Source organism: Palaemon carinicauda, chromosome 44, assembly GCF_036898095.1.
Source record: "Palaemon carinicauda isolate YSFRI2023 chromosome 44, ASM3689809v2, whole genome shotgun sequence".
NCBI classification, from domain to species: domain Eukaryota; kingdom Metazoa; phylum Arthropoda; class Malacostraca; order Decapoda; family Palaemonidae; genus Palaemon; species Palaemon carinicauda.
Window position 1 is genome coordinate 54,192,891 of NC_090768.1, and position 25,582 is coordinate 54,218,472.

The 25,582-nt window shown below is 41.4% G+C and overlaps 1 protein-coding gene across 2 annotated transcripts in view; it reads right to left on the reverse strand.

Moving 5' to 3' along the window:
* Positions 1–853: 853 nt before the first annotated feature.
* Positions 854–25,582, reverse strand: part of LOC137634507 (acetylcholine receptor subunit alpha-like) — a 38,646-nt gene continuing 13,917 nt past the window's right edge. The window contains exons 7-11 of one of the 2 annotated variants that reach the window (XR_011042518.1): positions 20,457–20,573; positions 20,066–20,164; positions 11,089–11,314; positions 10,834–10,986; positions 1,164–1,299 (exon numbers count right to left, since the gene is read on the reverse strand). Coding sequence is in view for 1 of the 2 variants with exons in the window: in XM_068366948.1 (XP_068223049.1) it covers positions 1,084–1,299; positions 11,089–11,314; positions 20,066–20,164; positions 20,457–20,573 (658 nt within the window). In the remaining variant the exon portion in view is untranslated. Of the gene's footprint in view, positions 1,300–10,833; positions 10,987–11,088; positions 11,315–20,065; positions 20,165–20,456; positions 20,574–25,582 lie in introns of both variants that reach the window. The other variant, XM_068366948.1, reaches the window with a different exon arrangement.

Sequence of the window (25,582 nt, forward strand, 5' to 3'; positions counted from 1 at the left end):
TTGATGATAATGCTATAACTTGAGCATAATTCTATAAAAAAATATTACATTCCATAAGGCAACAGGCAAGCAATGCAATGCTTCACATACGAATTTTCAACTTTCTTCAAATAAAATTTCTAATGAAATCTTTTGAAAACTTGAATATGAAATAAATGAAGAATTTCACCTTCCTGTTATCAAGGAGAAAAATCTGTGCAGCGCACCGTCCACTAATCTACGATAAAGTCAAGCATCCATTGCATGACTATTGCATTACCATAAATCCAGTGAATGTGATTGGATTTCATATACAGCCAACACCACAATGATTTCAAAATCAATCCTAGCTGTTATTATTATTATTATTACTAGCCAAGCTACAACCCTAGTTGGAAAAGCAAGGTAATTCGAGGTAATAAAGCCTTACAAAATACAACTTCCTTCATTTAGCAAATCTTTACCACACACTGATCTATAAAAAATTGAATCAGTTGAGCAAAATCATTTCAATTTCACAAGAGCAAAATTAAAAACGTAATATGACTGAGATCCTAGTGCTAGCAAAATGCCACACACTTCCAACCCATTTGGACCTATTTTGTTGCAATACTGTACATGTACTGCCAACATTGAGCTTTTTTTTATATCGTTGTGGTCTATCAACTGTGGTCACAAATATAAACCATAATCAATGATTTTAAACCAAATATATTATCATGGAGTCATTATCTCACTTTAAAACACAGTTGTTTTAACCACTTCATTTTCTACTGCTCCAAAGCATCATTTCTTTCCAAGATAAAATACCAAAGCATCACAAGTTTGTGATTATCTTTCATTCACTTTCAAATGGATGTTACGGCACCAGGCTTTTAAAATGAACACCGTTAATAGCACTATTTACTGGGAAGCCACAATTTATGTTGTACTAAAAGTGATGGGGTTGTGGTCCTCAATTGATAATGATGATAAGGAGCCTCAGCTGCTTTATTAAATATTGGTTAGGAATTTATTATCGAAAAGTGGCTGTTAGCAACTGTCATTGCACGAACAGCACCACAGATCAGAACAAAAATACTTTTCAGTTCAGTTTCACTCAGGTCATTGCTGATTCTGTGATGCTGCTTTGCTCTGAGGTATTCCATCTTTCCCAGCTGCTATGATCTCGGATAGCTTCACATCAATTGGTAGTCTGTCATCATACAGGGTCGGTGCCTGAAGGATGATGCCCGCTGTTCCGACTAACACTGCTAGAGTGAAAATCCATAGAAACAATCTATCCAGCACCATTGCGACATATTTCCAGTCTTCTTTCACCTGGAATATAAGATTTACATTAGCTTTCATTTTGTTGGTATAGATATTAGTGATAAAGCATATATATAAATACAAAGAGAAATACATGTACCACACTTTAATCTTTAAAGCCAGATATTGTACATATGACATATAAAGATGGACACAAAGACGTCATGCTTTTTCAACAAAAACCCTATTATCATTATTATTAATATTATTATTACTAGCAAAGCTTCAACCATAGTTAGAAAAGCAGAATGGTATAAGCCCAATGGCTCCAACAAGTACATATGAAAACTTCTATTAACCCTTTTACCCCCAGGTTATTTGGAAATTTCCAACCCTTAACCCCCATGGGGTTATTTTTTTCCCAGCACATTTTGCAGTATATTTTTTTCAAATTGCTCTAACAGCCTTAATTTTTGACATAGAGAGGTCAGGTTGGTGTCATTCTCTTGGAAAATGCCTGAAGTTTCTCAAAAAATTATCAAAAATATGCAAAAAAAAAATTTAAATAGCATTTTTTTGCAAGGACGTACCGGTACGTCCATGGGGGTAAAGGGATGAGTTTTGTGAAACGTACCAGTACGTCCTTTGGGGGTAAAAGGTTAAGATGGATGCATAAAGATGTAATGCTTATGAAACCAGGGAGCTTACAATTTAACAAAAACCCTCTTATTATTATTATCATTGCTATTATCATTACTAGCAAAGCTACAACCATAGTTGGTAAAACAGAATGGTATAAGCCCAATGACTCCAACAAGGAGAATAGGCCAGTGAGGAAGGAAACAAACCATATAAGAGAAGCAATGAATAAAAAATATGAAATATCTTAAGATCAGTATCAACATTAAAATAGATCTGCCATACATAAACCATGAAAAGACACTTATGTTAACTTATTCAACATAAAAAAATCACTGCGAGTTTGGACTTCTGAAGTTTACCTTGTCAAGAACATATTAAACTTCTGAAGTTTACCTAGTCAAGAACATATGACCAAATATTTGAAACTGACATTCTTCATTGTAGCTTTGCACCTCGTTTCTCTGGATATTGTTTCAAGAATATATATGACAAGAGTATGGATATCACACAGAGCTTAGCAAGGTTAAAGTAATTCCGTTATCCGTAGTATTAAAGGGAAATATTTATTCTAGTGAAATAGCAGCAAGACAGGAAGAAATGCAGAAAAGATAGTGGTCCAAATTGAATCAGTGATCAGTGATAATAATATAGGACAATAAAAGTTAAATGATGGTCCAAGTATACAATACATCAAAATATGTTATTTTCATTAGTAAAATAAATTTTTGAATATACTTACCCGATAATCATGTAGCTGTCAACTCCGTTGCCCGACAGAATTCTACGGACGGGATACGCCAGCGATCGCTATACAAGAGGGGGGTGTACTCACCAGCGCCATCCGTGGCCAGGTACTGCAGTACTTCTTGTCAACACCACCTCAATTTTTCCTCGGTCCACTGGTTCTCTATGGGGAGGAAGGGTGGGTCAATTAAATCATGATTATCGGGTAAGTATATTCAAAAATTTATTTTACTAATGAAAATAACATTTTTCAATATTAATCTTACCCGATAATCATGTAGCTGATTCACACCCAGGGGGGTGGGTGAAAACCAGTGTACATGTTAATCAAGAAGCTAAGTATCCCGTATTTCATATTATCAGTTATTCAAAATAACAATGAAATTATAAGTACCTGGTAAGGAAGTCGACTTGAACCATTACTCTGCCTTTAATAAGTTCGTCTTCCTTACTGAGCGCAGCGTTCCTCTTAGGAGGCTGAACAACTCTAAGGTGCTGAAGTATAAAGGGCTGCAACCCATACTAAAGGACCTCTACACAACCTCTAACCTAGGCGCTTCTCAAGAAAGAATTGACCACCCGCCAAATCAACTAGGATGCGGAAGGCTTCTTAGCCTACCGTAACAACCCAAAACAACAATAAAAGCATTCAAGAGAAAGGTTAAAAAAGGTTATGGGATTAAGGGAATGTAGTGGCTGAGCCCTCACCTACTACTGCACTCGCTGCTACGAATGGTCCCAGGGTGTAGCAGTTCTCGTAAAGAGACTGGACATCTTTGAGATAGAATGATGCAAACACTGACTTGCTCCTCCAATAGGTTGCATCCATAATACTCTGCAGAGAACGGTTCTGTTTGAAGGCCATCGAAGTAGCCACAGCTCTCACTTCGTGTGTCCTTACCTTCAGCAAAGCAAGGTCTTCATCCTTCATGTGAGAATGAGCTTCTCTAATCAGAAGCCTTATGTAATACGAAACTGCGTTCTTGGACATAGGCATCGAAGGTTTCTTAATGGCACACCATAAGGCCTCTGATTGTCCTCGTATAGGTTTTGACCTTTTAAGATAGTACTTAAGAGCTCTGACAGGGCAAAGAACTCTCTCTAGCTCGTTACCCACCATGTTGGAAAGGCTAGGAATTTCGAACGATCTAGGCCAAGGACGTGAAGGAAGTTCATTTTTTGCCAAAAACCCGAGCTGTAAGGAACATGTAGCTGTTTCGGATGTGAATCCTATGTTCCTGCTGAAGGCGTGAACCTCACTAACTCTTTTGGCTGTTGCAAGGCAGACGAGGAAAAGAGTTTTGAGAGTAAGGTCTTTGAAAGAGGCTGACTGGAGAGGTTCAAATCTAGGAGACATAAGGAACCTCAAGACTACATCTAGATTCCAGCCTGGAGTGGACAAGCGACGTTCTTTAGAGGTCTCGAAAGACTTAAGGATGTCCTGTAGATCTTTGTTGGAGGAAAGATCCAAGCCTCTGTGGCGGAAAACTGTTGCCAACATACTTCTGTACCCTTTGATCGTAGGAGCCGAAAGAGATCTAACATTCCTAAGATGCAACAGGAAGTCAGCAACTTGGGTTACAGAGGTACTGGTAGAGGAAACTGCATTGGCTCTGCACCAGCTTCTGAAGACTTCCCACTTGGATTGATAGACTCTGCGAGTGGATATCCTCCTTGCTCTGGCAATCGCTCTGGCTGCCTCCTTCGAAAAGCCTCTAGCTCTAGAGAGTCTTTCGATAGTCTGAAGGCAGTCAGACGAAGAGCGTGGAGGCTTGGGTGTACCTTCTTTACGTGAGGTTGACGTAGAAGGTCCACTCTTAGAGGGAGAGTCCTGGGAACGTCGACCAGCCATTGCAGTACCTCTGTGAACCATTCTCTTGCAGGCCAAAGGGGAGCAACCAACGTCAGCCGTGTCCCTTCGTGAGAGACGAACTTCTGAATAACTCTGTTGATGATCTTGAACGGCGGGAATGCATATAGATCGAGGTGGGACCAATCCAGCAGAAAAGCATCCACGTGAACTGCTGCCGGGTCTGGGATTGGGGAACAGTACAATGGGAGCCTCTTGGTCATCGAGGTAGCGAACAGATCTATCGTTGGCTGACCCCACAAGGCCCAAAGCCTGTTGCACACGTTCTTGTGAAGGGTCCATTCTGTGGGGATGACTTGACCCTTCCTGCTGAGGCGATCTGCCGAGACATTCATATTGCCTTGAATGAATCTCGTTACCAGCGTGAGGTTTCGACTTCTTGACCAAATGAGGAGGTCCCTTGCTATCTCGTACAGCTTCCTCGAATGAGTCCCTCCCTGCTTGGAGATGTACGCCAAGGCTGTGGTGTTGTCGGAGTTCACCTCCACCACCTTGTTTAGCAGGAGGGACTTGAAGTTCATTAAGGCCAGATGTACTGCCAACAACTCCTTGCAATTGATGTGAAGCGTTTCCTGTTCCTTGTTCCATGTTCCCGAGCATTCCTGTCCGTCCAAGGTCGCGCCCCAGCCCGAGTCTGATGCGTCCGAATAGAGATGAAGATTGGGGGTCTGAACAGCTAACGAGAGACCCTCCTTGAGAAGGATGTTGCTCTTCCACCACATGAGAGTAGTCTTCATCTCTTTGGTAACAGGAATAGAGACCGCTTCGAGCGTCATATTCTTGTCCCAGTGAGCTGCTAGATGGTATTGAAGGGGGCGGAGGTGGAGTCTCCCTAACTCGGTGAACAGGGCTAACGATGACAGGGTCCCTGTTAGACTCATCCACTGTCTCACCGAGCATCTGTTCCTCTTCAGCATGCTCAGGATGCACTCTAGGGCTTGGTTGATTCTTGGGGCCGACGGAAAAGCCCGAAAAGCTTGACTCCGAATCTCCATTCCCAGGTAAACGATGGTTTGGGAAGGAATAAGCTGGGACTTCTCTAAGTTGACCAAAAGACCCAGTTCCTTGGTCAAGTCCAAAGTCCATCTGAGACTCTCCAGACAGCGACGACTTGTGGGGGCTCTTAAAAGCCAGTCGTCTAAATAAAGGGAGGCTCTGATGTCCGCCAAGTGGAGGAATTTCGCAATATTCCTCATCAGTCGCGTAAACACCAGAGGTGCCGTGCTTAGGCCAAAACACAGGGCTTAGAATTGGTACACAACCTTTCCAAAAACGAATCTCAGAAAAGGTTGGGAGTCTGGATGAATGGGGACGTGAAAGTAGGCGTCTTTCAGATCCAACGAGACCATCCAGTCCTCCTGCCTGACCGCTGCTAGGACCGACTTCGTCGTCTCCATAGTGAACGTCTGCTTGGTGACATAAGCATTGAGCGCACTGACGTCCAGCACCGGTCTCCAACCTCCTGTCTTCTTGGCCACCAGGAAGAGACGGTTGTAGAAGCCCGGGGATTGATGATCCCGGACTATCACCACTGCCTCCTTCTGTAACAGGAGCGACACCTCTTGATGTAACGCTAGCCTCTTGTCCTTTTCCTTGTAGTTGGGAGAGAGGTTGATGGGAGAAGTGGTCAGAGGGGGATTGCGGCAGAATGGGATCCTGTAACCTTCCCTTAGCCACTTGACAGACTGGGCGTCTGCACCTCTTCTTTCCCAAGCTTGCCAGAAGGTCTTGAGTCTGGCTCCTACAGCTGTCGGGAGAGGAGGAGAGTCAATGTTTGCTTTTCGAAGACTTGGTACCTTTCTTGGACCTGCCCCTGTGACCGTCTGGGCGGGTACCTCCTCGGCTGGGGGCTCTGCCACGAAAGGGCGGAATAAATCTGGTAGCAGGAGTATCAGCCACTGGGGTGCGGTAAGTTCTAGGTACTGAAGGTGCAACCTTAGCCTTCCGTGCTGAAGAGGCCACGAGGTCATGCGTATCCTTCTGTATAAGAGCCGCAGACAATTCCTTGATAAGATCCTCAGGAAACAGGAACTTAGAAAGAGGAGCAAAAAGTAACTGTGACCTTTGGCAAGAGGTGATACCAGTGGAAAGGAAGGAGCAAAGTTGTTCCCTTTTCTTGAGGACTCCCGATACAAACATAGAGGCAAGTTCGCCGGAACCATCGCGAATTGCTTTGTCCATACAGGACATGATCAGCATGGCCGAGTCTTTGTCAGAAGGGGCAGTCTTCTTGCTCAAGGCCCCCTGGCACCAGTCGAGGAAATTAAAAATTTCAAAGGCGCGAAAGACTCCCTTTAAGAAGTGGTCCAGGTCAGAAAAGGTCCAGCAGACCTTAGAGCGTCTCATAGCCGACCTTCGTGGAGAGTCAACCAAACTTGAGAAGTCAGCCTGGGCAGAGGCAGGGACCCCCAAGCCTGGTTCCTCTCCCGTGGCATACCAGACGCCCGCCTTAGAAGTCAGCTTAGGAGGCGGAAACATAAAAGACGTCCTTCCCAGTTGCTGCTTGGACTGCAACCAATCCCCTAACATTCTCAAAGCTCTCTTTGATGATCTAGCGAAGACAAGCTTAGTGTAAGCAGACTTAATAGGTTGCATGCCTAGAGAGAACTCGGATGGAGGAGAGCGAGGGGTAGCAGAAACAAAGTGTTCAGGGTATAACTCTCTGAACAGAGCTAGGACCTTGCGAAAGTTAATGGAGGGTGGCAATGACTTGGGTTCCTCCACATCAGATGAAGGATCATCCAGGTGAGCAGCTTCATCCTCAGAAACCTCGTCACCTGAGGGTTGAGAAGCGAGAGGTAACGATAAAGCGGTATGCTGAATGGCTGAATCCTGAAGAGCGGGTGCATGCGCACTTGCGGATTCATCCTCAAGTCTCTGCTGAAGAGGATGAGGGCTGGTAATGACAAAGTCATGAGGCTGGGATGAAGGAGGTTCTGCGGGGGTCTGAGGAGCAAGCGTGGTGAGAGGCGAATGCTGTAAAGCATGAGGCTCATGCTACATAGTCTGCGGTTCAAGTTGAATGGGAAGCGGCTCAAGCTGAGAAGAATGTGGTTGCTGCATGCGTTGAGGTGGCTGTCTCATAGCATGAGGTTCCTGCCTCAAGAGTTGCGCTTGCCTCAAGGGTTGAGGTGGCTGCGCAGAGAGAGGCTCTTGTCTCACGAGTTGAGGTTCTTGAGGTGCTTGCCTCGAGAGTTGAGGTTCTCGCCTCGAGGAAAGTGGAGGTGGCTGCCGCGAGAGTTGAGGTTGCTGCCTCAAGGATGGTGGAGGTTGTCGCACCGCAAGAGGTTGCTGCCTCGAGGATGGTTGCAACGCATGAGGCTCCTGCCTCAAGGGTAGAGGAGGTTGCTGCAAAGCATAAGGCTCCTGCCCCCAGTGTTGAGGAGGTTGCCGCGTGGCAAGAGGCTCCTGCCTCAAGGAAAGTGGAGGTTGCTGCACAGCGCTGGTATCTGGCAACTCCCAATGCGGCAGCTCACGCATGGAGGTAGCTTGAGGAACCTCAACATCATACGTCTGGCAGACTGGACTGCGCAGAGGTGGAGGAGCGCTCGCAGGAGGAGGTGTATTAACCTTCTCTGCCTGAAACTCCTGCATCAACACCGCAAGCTGCGACTGCATAGTCTGCAGCATAGCCATCTTAGGATCAACAGAAATTGAGGTCTGTTGAGGCATAGCTTTAACAGAAGTTGAGGTCTGTTGAGGCATAGCTTTAACAGAAGTTGAGGTCTGTTGAGGCATCGCTTTACCTCTCTTAGGAGGCGTGCAGCCATCCGATGACTGCGGCGAGTCCGAACTAGCCCAGTGGCTACACCTGGGCTGTTGGACTCGCGCGGTCTGGACCTTACGCTTAAGAGGCCTTGAAACCTGGGTCCAGCGTTTCCTCCCGGAAACATCTTCTGCAGACGAGGAAATTAAGGGCTCAATCGTCTGAGAGTGGAAGTGACGATCTCTATAAGATACGCCCGCAACCACTGAGGATACTACTGTGCGCCGATCAAGGCCTGCCGAACCCTTTTGCCCTTCGACATTGCTTCTCCCCTGGGCTTGGGAGCTTGCAAGAGGTCCCGGACTGGGAGGACGACTGGCACGCACAGAAGTATCCTCATGCGCAACACTGACACTGACACTAGGCACAGCACTGGCACTACCACTTCCCACTGCACTTTTCACTTTAAGTTCCTTGACATCTGCCAAGAGAAACTTGTGGTCACTCACTACCGACTCCACCTTATCACCTAAAGCCTGAATGGCACGTAAAACATCCGACATATCAGGCTGAGCACTAATAATAGGTTCGGGGGTAGCCACTACAGGGGGAGGAAAAGGTTGAGGATCATGGGGGGAGGAATAAAGCAAAGAGCGAGCAGAACTCCTCCTAACTCTCTCCCTCTCTAACTTAGTCGTATACTTGAGGAATTGAATAAAATCAAATTCCGAAAGCCCGGCACATTCCTCACATCGATCTTCCAACTGACAGGATTTTCCCCTACAGTCGGAACAAACGGTGTGAGGATCAACCGAGGCCTTCGGAAGACGCCTAATATAAGTCCTAACACTACATCGTCTTTGGGTAGGAGCTTGAGAATGGTCGGACATCTTGAATCAGAGAACAGTCAAGGGGGATTTCCAAATTAAAGCAAAGATCGTTATACCATTAATCAAAATCAATCCAAAAGCTATCTAAGCTAAGGGAAAAGCTTCCTGTATAGCGAAAGCTGAAATCTCAGAGCAATACTTCACCAAAACCGTGAACAAAGACTCCAAAATCATAAGCGTATCCATGTAGGTCTTGCCGGAAGCACGACAGAGGAAAAATTGAGGTGGTGTTGACAAGAAGTACTGCAGTACCTGGCCACAGATGGCGCTGGTGAGTACACCCCCTCTTGTATAGCGATCGCTGGCGTATCCCGTCCGTAGAATTCTGTCGGGCAACGGAGTTGACAGCTACATGATTATCGGGTAAGATTAATATTGAAAAATTAAAAGTCGGACCCCCTGAAGGAATGCATAGAAATGGCATATGAGAGCATAAAAACTTAGGGATAAATTTCATTAAAATGCTCTAACAATATACAGTACATGAGAGAGAGAGAGAGAGAGAGAGAGAGAGAGAGAGAGAGAGAGAGAGAGAGAGAGAGAGAGAGGAGAGAGAGAGAGAGAGAGAGAGAGAGAGAGAGAGAGAATATCAACAAAAAATGCAAAGCCACTGTAACTATGTGCAGAAGATTTGACACCAATCATTATTTTCTAAAACAAAGTATATAAACACTCCTTAGTACAGTAAAGAACATGGATTTTGCAGGCAATTTAATCTATGATAGAATAAGACCTTCAGTGGACTTCCTAATAATTTCATCATATTAAGTTGCAGAGAAATATTGGTGGGTTGAAATTGTCAAACATGAAATAACACACCAATTACTTCTATTAGAACTTTCACTGGAGTTACCTATCGAGTCAAAATTCCAGGATGTAACAATAGATGCTGGAGTAAAATTTTACACTAAATTTGTAGCTGTCTTGTATTTTTGCCAAAATCCTGGGCTCTTGAGATAAATTTGATACTTTTAGAGCCCACGGCACAGATGCCATACAAGTAAGCTCTTACTTCATGCAGACTCTGTTGGTTAGCCCTTTCAAATTTTAGGTGGTAAACATAAACTACAGTATATGCATATTTCCCTTTCAAAGAATATATAAACTTAAAATGCATTATATGGATGAAATCAATAAACTATACTAGCAAGATGTAGAGAGAGTTTTCCACATAGTTTTGGTAAACTGTTAACAAGCTTTATGTAACAAGAACTATTGTTCACTTATGAGTAAAAAAAAATATTGTGCCAATGAGATTTAAGAGATCGGACAGAAATTAAAAAAAAAAAAAATATAGTATCCCTCATTTCGTATAAGTAGGTCATCTATTTAGTGCTATTAGTGATATTTCAAGCTTGTCAATTACTGTACCCTGAAATTCACTGTACAGTATACATTATTTAAAGTACAGTAACTATCCACTGGTAATTTTCAAAGAACAATGAAAAGATAAAAAATTTTGCCATTAAAATAAAAAAACATATGCTATGATACCAAAACCTACTCATTTCTGTTGTTTATGTCTTTTCTGTAGTAAAATAAATTATGAAAGAAAAAACATCTACATTAGCATGGGAGGGATAGAGCACAAAAAATTAACAGACTGGGAGATATATCTGTTGTGTAACTTGGCTGACATGTAGGAATTAATCTATTGGAGTGCAAGTGAACAAATTAATTTTACATGAGAACAAAGTATAAAGTATATACTGTATATTGATGGTAAAACTGAAAAAGAAAATTTGACCTACCATCTTCAAATAGGCTGAAGAGAAAATTTGTCTAAAAATACACCTAATCTGCATTCATGCTGAAGGCTGACTATCCACGAACAAAACTGATGTTAATCTTCCGTGCAAAAAGAAAAAGGTACAATTCTGCAACCAGAAAACACTGAAAACAATCTGAAAATTATAAAAAAAAAACTTTACACACACTGGAATTAAAAATGTTTGTACAGTACATAAAAAAAACTGTTTTAATCATTTAGGTTTCCAATTCCTCACCCTCACTGACTCCTCTTCTCTGCGAGTATGCTCTGCGATAAACTTCACACCCTCAAAGGCCTTGATGACTTCTGGACAGTACTGTGTAGAGCCATTTTCACAAGGCATTCTACCTGGTGATCCAACGTTACCATTCAGGCCGACACCTACTCCTAAATCATCCGCTAAAACTGCAGGGCCGTGAATCTTGCATCCACCGTTGATGCCTAATGCATCCATATCACGACTGTAAAAGACATCAGAGCATTAATTTTCTACTTAAAAAAGAAGCCAAATAATTTACTTAAATATTCAATACTGTAATGTATTGCCTAACAATTAAGCCATTTGTTATGTAGACATAATAATGAGATGCCAAACCAAAGATATGTAATTATCATTATTACTAGCTAAGCTTCAACTCTAGTTGGAAAACCAGGAAACTATAAGCCCAAGGGGTCCAACAGGGAAAAATAGTCCAGTGAGGAAAAGAAATAAATACAGTAAACTACTATAGAAGTAATAAACAATAAAATAAAACATTTTAAGAAAAGTAACATTAAAAGACATCTCTCTAGAAACATATGTCAGCCTGTTTGTTCAGCATAAAAATATTCTCTGCATATTTGTAACCTAAGAATGTTCATTTTTCAAATCTTGTACAACATAAACCTTTGGGTTTCAAAATTCAAGGTACAGAATTTTCTTTCCTACCAGGAAAAATACGAATCAGATTCTAACAAATAAATTCTTCATTGCACTGATTCTCAGACCTAATCTAAAAATTTCTTTCCAAACCTTAATATAAAATCTACAATACCCGGTAATTGGAACACAGACTGGTGTGTGCTCAAAAATACCCTATATATATATCTATATTGGAATTTTTTACTTTATGGTACTAAAAATGTTATTTTTATTAATAAAATAAATTTTTGAATATACTTACCCGATAATCATGTAGCTGTCAACTCCGTTGCCCGACAGAATTCTATGGAGGGATACGCCAGCTATCACAATACTAGAAGGGGGTGTACTTACCAGCGCCACCTGTGGCCAGGTACTCAATCATTTGTTGTTGACACCTCCTCAATTATTCCTCGGTCCACTGGTTCTCTCTGGGGAGGAAAGGGAGGGTCGATTAAATCATGATTATCGGGTAAGTATATTCAAAAATTTATTTTATTAATAAAAATAACATTTTTCAATATTAAACTTACCCGATAATCATGTAGCTGATTCACACCCAGGGAGGTGGGTGAAAACCAGTGTACATGATTAAAGGATAGCTAAGTATCCCAAATTTCATATAACAGTTATCTCAAATAACAATGAAATAATAAGTACCTGGTAAGGAAGTCGAATAGAACCGTTACTCTGCCTTTTATTTAAAGTTCGTCTTCCTTACTGAGCGCAGCGTTCCTCTTGGAGGCTGAATCAACCCAAAGGTGCCAAAGTACAAGGGGTTGCAACCCTACTAAAGGACCTCTACCAAACCTTTAACCCAGGCGCTTCTCAAGAATGAATAGACCACCCGCCAAATCCAAGGATGCGGAAGGCTTCTTAGCCTACCGTAACAACCATAAAAACAACAATAAAAGTATTCAAGAGAAAGGTTAAAAAGGTTATGGGATTAAGGGAATGTAGTGGCTGAGCCCTCACCTACTACTGCACTCGCTGCTACGAATGGTCCCAGGGTGTAGCAGTTCTCGTAAAGAGACTGGACATCTTTCAGATAAAATGATGCAAACACTGACTTGCTCCTCCAATAGGTTGCATCCATAATGCTCTGCAGAGAACGGTTTTTATTAAAGGCCAACGAAGTAGCTACAGCTCTTACTTCGTGGGTCCTTACCTTCAGCAATGCAAGGTCTTCCTCCTTTAAGTGAGAATGTGCTTCTCTGATCAGAAGCCTTATATAGTACGAAAGCCCATTCTTGGACATGGGTCTCGAGGGTTTCTTGATGGCACACCATAAGGCTTCTGACTGTCCTCGAATAGGTTTAGACCTCTTCAGATAATATTTGAGAGCTCTGACAGGGCAAAGAACTCTCTCTAGTTCGTTACCTACCATGTTGGAGAGGCTAGGTATTTCGAACGATCTAGGCCAAGGACGTGAAGGAAGCTCGTTCTTTGCTAGGAATCCAAGCTGAAAAGAACATGTAGCTGATTCGGTTGTGAAACCAATGTTCTTGCTGAAGGCATGAACCTCACTGACTCTCTTAGCTGTTGCAAGGCAAACGAGAAAAGCAGTCTTGAGGGTAAGATCCTTGAAGGAAGCTGACTGGAGAGGTTCGAACCTAGATGTCATAAGGAACCTTAAGACTACGTCTAGATTCCAGCCTGGAGTGGAAAGACGACGTTCTTTAGACGTCTCAAAAGACTTGAGAATGTCTTGAAGGTCCTTGTTGGAAGACAGGTCCAAACCCCTGTGGCGGAGGACTGAGGCCAACATGCTCCTATACCCTTTAATCGTAGATGTTGAAAGGGATCTCTCATTCCTAAGATGAAGAAGGAAGTCAGCTATTTGGATCACAGAGGTATTGGTAGAGGATATTGAATTGGCTCTACACCAGCTTCGGAAGACCTCCCACTTAGACTGGTAGACTCTACGAGTGGAAATTCTTCTAGCTCTGGCAATCGCACTGGCTGCCTCCTTCGAAAAGCCTCTAGCTCTAGCGAATCTTTCGACAGTCTGAAGGCAGTCAGTCGAAGAGCGTGGAGGTTTGGGTGCAACCTGTCTACGTGTGGTTGACGTAGAAGGTCCACTCTTAGAGGTAGAGTCCTGGGGAAGTCGACTAGCCATTGAAGTACCTCTGTGTACCATTCTCTTGCAGGCCAAAGGGGAGCAACCAGCGTCAGCCGTGTCCCTTCGTGCGAGACGAATTTCTGCAGAACTTTGTTTATAATCTTGAACGGAGGGAATGCGTACAGGTCGAGATGGGACCAGTTCAGAAGAAAAGCATCTACATGAACCGCTGCAGGGTCTGGAACAGGGGAACAATAAAGCGGAAGTCTCTTGGTGATGGAGGTGGCAAACAGATCTATGGTAGGTTGACCCCACAAGGTCCAAAGTCTGTTGCACACACTCTTGTGGAGGGTCCATTCCGTGGGAATGACCTGATTCCTTCTGCTGAGGCGATCCGCTGAAACATTCATATCGCCCTGGATGAACCTCGTGACCAGTGTGAGGTTTAGACCTCTTGACCAAATGAGGAGGTCCCTTGCGATCTCGTAAAGGCTCCTCGAATGGGTCCCTCCTTGCTTGGAGATGTAAGCCAAGGCTGTGGTGTTGTCTGAATTCACCTCCACCACTTTGCCTAGCAGGAGGGACTTGAAGTTCAACAGGGCAAGATGAACTGCTAACAGTTCCTTGCAGTTGATGTGGAGTAATCCTTGTTCCTTGTTCCATACTCCTGAGCATTCCCGTCCGTCCAAGGTCGCACCCCAGCCCGAGTCCGATGCATCCGAGAAGAGATGAAGATGGGGGGTCTGGATGGCCAATGATAGACCCTCCTTGAGAAGAAGATTGTGCTTCCACCACCGGAGAGTGGTCTTCATCTCTTGGTTGATAGGGATAGAGACTGCTTCTAGAGTCGAGCCCTTGTCCCAATGAGCTGCAAGATGGAATTGAAGAGGGCGGAGGTGGAGTCTCCCTAGCTCGACAAACAGGGCCAGAGATGAGAGGGTCCCTGTGAGACTCATCCACTGTCTCACTGAGCAATTGCTCCTCTTCAGCATGCTCATGATGCACTCTAGGGCTTGGTTTATCCTGGGGGCCGATGGAAAAGCCCGAAAATCCCGACTCTGAATCTCCATTCCCAGGTACACAATGGATTGGGAGGGAATGAGTTGAGATTTCTCTATATTGACTAATAGACCTAGGTCTCTGATTAGATCTAAAGTCCAAGAGAGGTTCTCCAGACAACGACGACTCGTGGAGGCTCTCAACAGCCAGTCGTCTAGGTAGAGGGAGGCTCTGATGCTCGATAAGTGCAGGAATTTCGCTACATTCCTCATCAGATGAGTAAAGACCATAGGAGCTGTGCTTAGGCCAAAACACAGGGCTTGGAACTGATAGACAACCTTTCCGAAAACGAATCTCAGGAAAGGTTGGGAGTCTGGATGAATGGGAACGTGAAAGTATGCATCTTTCAAGTCCAACGAGACCATCCAGTCCTCCTGTCTGACCGCTGCTAAGACCGACTTGGTCGTCTCCATTGTGAACGTCTGCTTGGTGACATACTCGTTGAGAGAGCTGACGTCCAGCACCGGTCTCCAACCTCCTGTCTTTTTGGCCACAAGAAAGAGACGGTTGTAGAAGCCCGGGGATTGATGGTCCCGGACTATAACCACTGCCTTCTTCTGCACAAGTAGCGACACCTCCTGTTGCAATGCTAGCCTCTTGTCCTCTTCTTTGTAGTTGGGAGAGAGGTTGATGGGCGAAGTGGTCAGAGGCGGTTTGAGGCAGAATGGAATCCTGTAACCGTACCTCAGCCAACTGACAGACTGTGCGTCTGCACCTCTCTTCTCCCAGGCTTGCCAGAAGATCTTGAGTCTGGCTCCTACTGTTGTCTGGAGAATCTGAGAGTCAGTGCTTTCCCTTAGATGTCCTGGGTCCTTTCTTAGACTTGCCCCTGTGAGAGTCTGGACGGGAGCTTCCTCGGCTGGGGGCTCTACCACGAAAGGGCGGTATGAACCTAGTGGCCGGGGTATCAGCCACTGGGGAGCGATAAGTCTTGGGGACAGAGGTGGTAACCTTAGACTTACGAGCCGATGAGGCTACAAGATCGTGCGTGTCCTTCTGTATCAGGGCAGCCGACAAGTCCTTAACTAGCTCCTCGGGAAAGAGGAACTTTGAGAGTGGAGCAAAAAGGAGCTGTGACCGCTGGCACGGTGTAATGCTGGCTGAGAGGAAGGTACACAGTTGTTCCCTTTTCTTCAACACCCCTGATACAAATAACGACGCTAGCTCACCCGATCCATCCCTGATAGCCTTATCCATGCAGGACATAATTAGCATGGCAGAGTCTTTGTCCGCAGGAGATGTTTTCTTGCTGAGGGCTCCCAGGCACCAGTCGAGAAAGTTGAACATTTCGAAAGCTCTGAACAACCCTTTCAGAAGATGATCCAGGTCTGAGAAGGTCCAACAAACCTTCGAGCGTCTCATCGCAGTCCTCCTAGGCGAGTCCACCAGACTTGAGAAGTCAGCCTGGGCAGAGGCAGGAACTCCCAAGCCTGGTGCTTCCCCTGTGGCATACCAAACGCAACCTTTCGAAGCGAGCTTCGTTGGAGGGAACATGAAGGAAGTCTTGCCCAGGTGTTGTTTAGACTGAAGCCACTCCCCTAAGGTCCTTAAGGCCCTCTTGGAGGATCTAGCTAGGACAAGCTTAGTATAGCTCGACTTAGCTTGTTGTACGCCTAGCGAAAACTCAGATGGAGGAGAGCGGGGAACAGCAGAGACGAAGTGGTCAGGGTAAAGCTCCCTGAGTAGAGCCAAGACCTTTCTAAAATCAACAGACAATGGAGAAAGCTTAGACTCCTCCACATCTGATGAGGGATCAAGATGTGCCTCCTCATCATCCGACACTTCATCAGCAGAAGGTAGCGAAGCAAAAGGACCAGAATGCTGAACCGCAGAGTCAGAACGGGTAGGAACAATAACAGAGGTTTCCTCAACTTGAGGGAAAACCTGAGGTTCAGACTGCATAGGCTGAACAACAGACGGAGCAGAAGGCAGGTGCATGGGTGAAGGAGGTTGACTCCTAGCAAGAGTTGCACCCAAGGCTTGCACAAGCTGAGCGGAGGACGGAGGCGGAGTAGTCCGTTCCTGTTCCTGAGAGATGAGTGGAGCATGAGAAGGTTGAGGCTGCGCAGAACAAGGTAAAGTTCTCGCAAGCTGAGGCTCCTGAGGCGCAAGTCCATGGTGTAGAGGAGCTTGCCTAGATGAGGGTTGAACTCGGTGCAGCGCTGGTTGAGCAGACAGACTCACGGAGGGGAGAGGTTGTTGTACCCCAACCGAGAGTTGCACCACTGGTGGAGCAGCAAGGGGAGGAGGAGGAAGAGTGTAACTCTCCTGATCCCAAAGCAAGGGTTGCCTTAAAGAAGGCTGAGGCTGAACAACACTGTGAACAGCAAACTCCGAAAGTGGTTCAACATCGTACGCCTGGCAGATGGTGCTGCGACCAGGCGGAGCAGGTGCAGGCTGGGCGAGCACAGGCGGAGCAGGTGCAGGCTGGGCGAGCACAGGCGGAGCGAGAACAGGTGGAGGGAGTGTAGGCGGTGGAGGAGGTGCAACACTCTCAGCCCGACACTCACGCATCAAGTCCGAAAGCTGAGCTTGCATGGACTGAAGCAGGGTCCACTTGGGGTCGGCAGAAACGATAACAGACTGAGGTAAAGTCACAGTCGGGGTCTGTATAGGCAGAACCTTACTCCTCTTGGGCGGAGTACAGTCGACCGATGACAGAGGCGAGTCGGAGCTGAGCCAATGACTACAACCTGGCTGAGCACTCGCTGACTGAACTCTACGTTTAAGCGGTCTCGAGACCTGAGACCAACGTTTCTTCCCTGCATGAAGATCAGCGAACGAGAAGACGGGCTCAATCGTCTGCAGGTGGGAGTGACGGTCTAAGGAAGACACGCCCGCAACCACCGAGGATAATTCTGTGCGCCTAACAAGGCCTGTCGAACCCTTAAGCCCTTCGACATTGCTTCTCCCCTGGGCATGGGAGCTTGCAAGAGGTCCCGGACTGGGAGGACGACTGGCTCGCACAGAAAAATCCTCACGCACCACACTGGCACCACTAGCACTTGGCACTGCACAGACACTAGCACTCGTCACAGCACTGGCACTATTTCCACCCACTGCACTCTTGACCTTCAGTTCTTTAACCTCGGCCATCAGAGACTTATGGTCACTTACCACTGATTCTACTTTATCTCCTAAAGCCTGAATAGCACGCAAAACAGTTGACATATCAGGCGGAGGGCACACAGTAGGTTCGGGGGTAGCCACTACAGGGGTAGGAAAAGGTAGGGGATCATGAGGTGAGGAAAACATAGAAGAGTGAGAAGAACTTCTCCTAACTCTAGTTCTCTCTAACTTGGATGAATATTTTAAAAGACGTACAAAATCCAATTCCGAAAGTCCGGCGCACTCCTCACACCGATTTTCTAATAGACAGGGCCTGTCCCTACAGTCAGAACAAGCGGTGTGAGGATCTACCGAGACCTTCGGAATACGCCTATTGCAAGACCTACATCGTCTATGGGAGGGAGCTTGCGAAACGTCAGACATCTTGTTTCAAAGAGTAAGTCAAAGGGTGATCCAAAAACAAGCAAAAATTCATTAACCGTTAATCAGTATTTATATAAAAGCTAACTAGCTAATATAAAAAGGATTCCAGTATGCGACAGCCGTTAATCTAAGAGAATACTTCACCAAATATCCATGAATAAACTCGAAGACCATGAGCGTATCCCAGAACGTCTAGCCGGAAGCACGACAGAGGAATAATTGAGGAGGTGTCAACAACAAATGATTGAGTACCTGGCCACAGGTGGCGCTGGTAAGTACACCCCCTTCTAGTATTGTGATAGCTGGCGTATCCCTCCATAGAATTCTGTCGGGCAACGGAGTTGACAGCTACATGATTATCGGGTAAGTTTAATATTGAAAACTTCTAAGTTACATTTATTCACTAATCTTTAGATTTCATAAATGATCACCAATACCCAAAAAATATTTCCCATGTAGACATACATTAACCTTAACTGAAGAACATTCTATAGGCTTTTGAATAAATACACATGAACCTAACAAGCTGTAAATAACCTTATATAGCCACCAATTCTTCTACCTGAGTTTGGTCTCATGAAATATCATCCTCATCATCTCCTCCTACACCTATTTATGCAAAGGGCCTCTGTTAGATTTCGCAAGTTGTCCCTATCTTCAGCTTTTAAATCAATACTTCTCCATTCATCATCTTCTACCTCACACTTCATAGTCCTCAGCCATGTAGGCCTGGGTCTTCCAACTCTTCTAGTGCCTTGTGGAGCCCAGTTGAAATTTTGGGAAACTAATCTCTCTTGGAGAGTGCAAAGAGCATGCCCAAACCACCTCCATCTACCCCTCACCATAATATAATTTAGAGAAAATTTCTAATACATTGTATCACATGTTAAAATAAAGAAAAAATCAAACATGGATTGGGAAGAAACAAGATGAATGATGTAAAGAGAACTGGGAATGGTCATAAATTGCCTTGAAGCTACAGAACTATTGGACTTTGAGCAGAGTTTTATGAAAATAATGCATTAAAAAGTATATACCAGTAAAAAATCAATAAAAAGTGGATGAAAAGTTCCTTCACCTTAGTGTGCAACAGGAAAAGGTGTTGAAATGAAAACAGCACTCTTAAAGACAAGACAACAGAAACAGAGGCTATACAAATTTTAAGGATGAAATACAGTACATTTGTGGTTTAAGTGCACAAAACTACAAAAAAAAAAAATCAAAATTTTCACCTGTGATGTAACAAAATCTTCAAAATAAGGGGAAATGGAAATTCAATGAGCCATGCCTTTGCAAAATTATCACACTATACCTTGAAAAACCCCGATACAAAAATACATGCAAAAATAATAGTATGTTAATTTTCATCAAAAGAATAACTTTACTGTGGCCATTATGTTCAACATCATAAAAAATATTTCATTATAACAACAGGGAAAATGATTCTGTATGTTTTTTTTTTTATCCGAAAGAGAATAACACCTAGAGATACACGAGGTTTCATTAAAAATCATAACATCACAAAACCAAAAGCACTCAATTAATCATGCACATAGGGAAGTTAAATTAGTCAATTATTACAAACTAGCAAATTACATGAGGACACTGAACACACCAGTCTTCTATAACAGCATAATCATCTTTTATTGTTGATAAAAACATCGACAATTTAACGTATAAAATGGGTTAATATATCACCTTGGGGAATATTCTCCACGTGGAGAACGGGGGTGGCTACCTGGCATATCCATGTACATCAAACCTTCACGTATGGCATCTCGAAGCTCTTGATGACTCCTATAAAAAATGATTATTTAGTTGTGATAGCTGAGTATTTCAAATAATTACATCCTTTTAAAATGTCGTGAAATTCAAAAAATATAATCATGGCAGTCAATATCTGGTTTGTAATATCAGTACATTTATGACCACATCCTTTATAAATGAAACAATTTAATCTAGTTAAAGAAACTATAAAATAAACTGTACTTCAACTGAATAAAAATGCCCATATGGTTTATACAGTAATAGCTTGATATACAGGCACAGTAAGGTATATTCTCAGCGACTATAATGTTAACAGTCTTACGTAAAGGAATTGTCTCTGGATTCCTGGAAAGCTCCTGCTTGATAATAATTACAGGAATCTCGGACGTCACCCCCATTGCAGGAACGTAGCATTCCTGATTTGGCTTTAGCGAAGAGGCTGTGGAAATATACTTCATTAGACAACGTGCACTGAGATATTTTCTTAAACAAATTCCATCTAACATTGTTGCAAATGAATACAATATAAATTACAAAAAAGGTAAATATATATATATGTACATTTTTTCCAAGAAAATTATTTGATTGATTCCTGATTAAATTAAATGTCTTAAAACATTTCCATCTATTATTACTTCCCTTCAGTATGTTAACATTTATACAGCCATTCATTTCTGGAATGTTAAGGGGCTTAGCGGAAACACCACATTAATATAAACAAGCTGAAAACTAAATGATTTATGTAGTGCTATAGAAAATAAAGCACTTATCAATTATCATAATTTTTACGACTGTTTATAGTTGCATTTAAAAGGGCAGTTTTAATTTGAAAATGCTGTTTAATCATACCTTTTTGGTAATAAGTTACCTAGCCTAAGGAAAAATAAAAATACAAATTACTCAAGCATGTGTCTGAAAAAAAATATTATGCCTCTGTCATCAAGTTGGTGTTAAGTTATTAAAATAGAGCAAGTCATAATTTTGGCTCCATCGGATCATAAATTGGCTTTTAAAACTAATTATGTAAAAAACTCGGGCATTTTACTTGTAATCTGGCTTTTGTCATTTCTTAAGTCAGTAGTGTGCAGCATTAATATTGAGTGTTTGACATTGCTGAATCTGAAAGCATTCAACAACCATTCTGAACTAATGCATAACTGCTAAAACAGAACCACCAAAAGGTAAATCATATAACTCTAATTAAAAAAAAAAAAAAAAACTAGGAAAAAAAGACATCATAAACTCCGATACTACTTCAAACTGCACATTATGGTAAAGCACTTGAATCAAATTATAAAACTGCAAAACAAACATACATTGAAAAATTATTTGCAGATAATGCTGAAAAAAGGTATATAAATATGGACATACGTGTACATATTACATACATTGCATATGTATGTAGCTGATATCTACGAAAATTAGCAAGGACCTTACATATTTTGACAGGCCTGTCCAAGCAACTCTGAACTAGCCCTGAGTATTTGTTGAATGCTTCATAAGACTAGCTATGAAATTTAAATAAAGGGCATTGACTCCTAGGAATGAACGAGAGGTTACTTCAAGAGAAAGCATAAAAGCAAGTCGAAAGACTAGCATTAAAAAAATTAGTTATGGGATATTTTCTTATAATTATTTGTAAAGATAAATCATAAAATGCAAACTAGAGATAATGTAATATGAGCGTGGAATGATTAAAAGCTTCGACACATCGTTTTCAGTCACAACTGCTACCAATTTCCGTAAAAATGTTACCCTTTCCAGAGGTTCATCAACTTTTTACCGGAGTAAATACAAAATACATATAATTTGTATATCTACAACTCTGTGCCCATAGAGAAACGACACGGCGACGTCATTCGTCATTCATTCATAAAAAAAACAAAATGCGTGGTACGTCATGCAACCATTCCTAAGCTTCCTTTACAGGTTTAAAAAATATACTGTATATAGGCTACAAATGAACCCATGGAACAAAATTCTAAAGTGTATAGTCTATTTAGAATACTGTATACATATACATATACACATATATAAAGTACATATTTATAAACATATATATATATATATATATATATATATATATATATATATATATATATATATATATATATATATATATATATATATATATATATATATATATATATATATATATACAGTATATATATGCATACATACATAGATACATACATACGACCCTGGAACATAAATGATGATATATTCTTTAACGAGTAGTCTGACAAAAGTTATGACCTCAAAATATGAAAAGAAACCACAATATATGATACAAAACTACAGAGCTGCTTAATTAAACTAAAGACTTAAATACAAATGTTCATTCTTAGCTCGTAATTAGATAGTTTACAATAGCAAAAGTATACTGCATGTTTACTCACATATAACTTGCGAAACATAAAAACTATTTATCGTACTTTTTTATGTAAAAACCTTTCACAAATGTACTTGTACTGCATATATTTATTATGACCCAATAAAATTCAAAACTGTACAGTATAGGATCTTTAACAGAGAGCCAACTTTGGCAAGCACAAACATAAAAGTGTATTACACTCGACAGCTTAAGCACAGACAGCTCAAGTGCTCTGAAATGGAAGCTGCAAAAATCTAGAAATCTAGATATTTTACCTAATACATTACGTTTTCTTCCCTAGCTGACCATTAAGAATGAGTGACTTACAAACACCACATTACATACCACTGCTCCACATGAAATCTCCCAAACTTAAGTCCTCAATACAGTACCTTCCTTAATGGTAAAAATTTTAATGCTAATTACTCTTCTTTAAAATTGCAGATTTACATTAGAAAATTAAAAACTAAATATATGAAAAATGTTTAAAAGGTTATGCCACTCAGAGAGAGAAATAGCTAAATAAAATTAATCCTACTAAAGCAGCAATTCTTCTTGTTAAACAAAAACATTAATAATTTCAACTTCAGTACCCATCAAGTTTTTCAACTAAATCAATATATAGAAATATTGTGTGAAGGCTTTTAAAAACATATATTTAGAAAAATACAGCCTATCACCTGCGCAACTTAATAATACAATAAAATTTCTATTCGCAGTATATTCAACAACTTTTAAGAAATATTGCTTCCTCTATTGCAGAGTTAACTACATTCATAAAGGGCTTTCATGTTAAAATTTTGTACATTTCAAGGTATCAAACACTGTACTTTAGTTACATGTTTCCTTTTTTTTAATGTTGGTTATTATTTTGAACATTTTTGAATGCTCAGTATATGTCACCAATTTTAAGACTAGGAAATCCTCTTTGTTCTAATCAATAACTATACATAATTAATTTTGTAATGAACAATGGAAATTATTAATCTAGCAGTCAACAGCAGAAAACACAACAAATCTTAAGCAGTATACAACGGTAAAAGTAAAATGGTTCTGAGGGCAGTTGGATTTTATCCAAGTACATTTTGGTACTTTTTTTTGTATCGCAGTGATTGTGTGTATTTATGTTCCAGCCTATCAAGAAAGCAGACCCCAAAAGTTAAAATAAACACGTGATAAAATCTTTCCTTTACCCTAATCTGTAATCAGCCATCTGCAAAGTCAAATAAAAGGTCACCAGCCTAAAATGACTAAGTCTACTACCTCACTTCCATGGGTCCTTTCCATGGGTCCTAAGACATGCCTATAATATCAACCAGAACAGACGAAAAATTTGTGCAAAATCAATACGGGTGCGGGAAATCAAAAGAAAAGGATCTAAGTAAAAAGACAAAAAATAATGAGAGATTATGCAATAAAAGAACTAAGAGATTCATGCAATGCAGGAAGCGAATTGAAAATAAAGGGCTTGTTTCAAAACTGACAAAGGTGTGGAGGAGCTTGCATACCGGCAACATTCTTTGATGCTAAAGAGTGCGCTTTCATGGTGGTTCCTAAGGAGCGAAATTCAGATTAATCTGGGGGGGAATGGTTCCATTACTGAAAAGCACACGTTTTTTTTTTTTTTCTCCTTCCATTATGGCGTACAAGTTTTTTCTCATTTCTTGTTTTTATTTAGAAGAAAGAAAGGGAAATTTCATAATTTTCATACAGTGCTGATTCTATATACAAATTCAAATGAGTCCTTAGGATTACCTAGCTAAGGATTCTATTTACTAAACGAGATTATGAATGGTTTAGTCATTTGTCCGTTAAAAGTACAGTATAAACATTAGGCTAACAATTATAGTACCTTACATAAAAGAATGAAGATATTCCCTCGGTTTATCAGGTAACGTTAATTAATGAGAGAGTAATTAATAAAACATCAACTACAATTGATACAGACTGTATCAATACCAAAGGTAACTACTATACATATGGGGAGTCAAATAAGGTAAGGTACAAATTAGGAAGAAAAGTTACAGGTTTTAAATTCTAGATGATTATCAAGAAAGAATCTCTCCCATTATTAGGGAAAAAATTCATGGTTCGTTATATAAAACAAGCCGGTAGAAATGTATCTTAATTATTACATCGCTTTAATGGGAGACAATCCTTCAAAATAATCACCCGTATATGAAAATCAGTCACAAGTTATTATCAAAAGGATGAGCCATTCTTTAATCTCGTTAACTCTATGTATATAAATATATATATGTATATACCAGATACCAGATAAACTAATCTAGTCCCTATGTACTCTCATGCACTGATGGCAGGGTGAGTGATCTGTACTACCTGTTGATTGTGCTGTGGGCGTCAGCCAGGACGGGCGGGCATGGGAAACATTAACACTTAAGAAATGATGGTGAGAGATGACACGACTAAGCATATTATTTCTGTAACTGCTGTGCAAAGAAGTGACATGGGGCTAAAAATTATAACATTTTGGAACATATAGATAATTTGTTTTGACATGACTACTATGGTGGTGAAGTACACTTAGAAAAAAATAAATCACAGTGGAAAAATATTAATGGCTATCAGTCTAAATTCATATACCACTTGTGCTTACTCTAGTATATTCATCATATTAAAAAAAATGATAAAAAACCGCAGAAAATTTTATCTCCTATTATATAAGTACTATTTGCTGGCATGAAAAATATTAACTAAAATTAAACATAAACATTCAGTCTACTGGATTTAAAAAAAAAAAAAAATGTACAAAAAATCAATGATTGGTTAGATGAATATTTCAAGTTTAAAGATAGAAGAAATATACATGAGGACCAGAATCCTCAAAATAACTATGACCTTAGCAATTTATAAAATCACAGCATGATTCAATTTTCCAAAAGGAGGAATCTGCACGGTGGTATTAATAAGGCCATCTACATTATACTGGAGAAAAGGGAACTAATAAGATTGGCCAAAAATCCTATCTGTAACTTTCCATATGTACACAATTAAAACAAAAGTACCTTTATGAAAAATACAATACTGTACATTCATTCAGCTTGGAAAAGCAA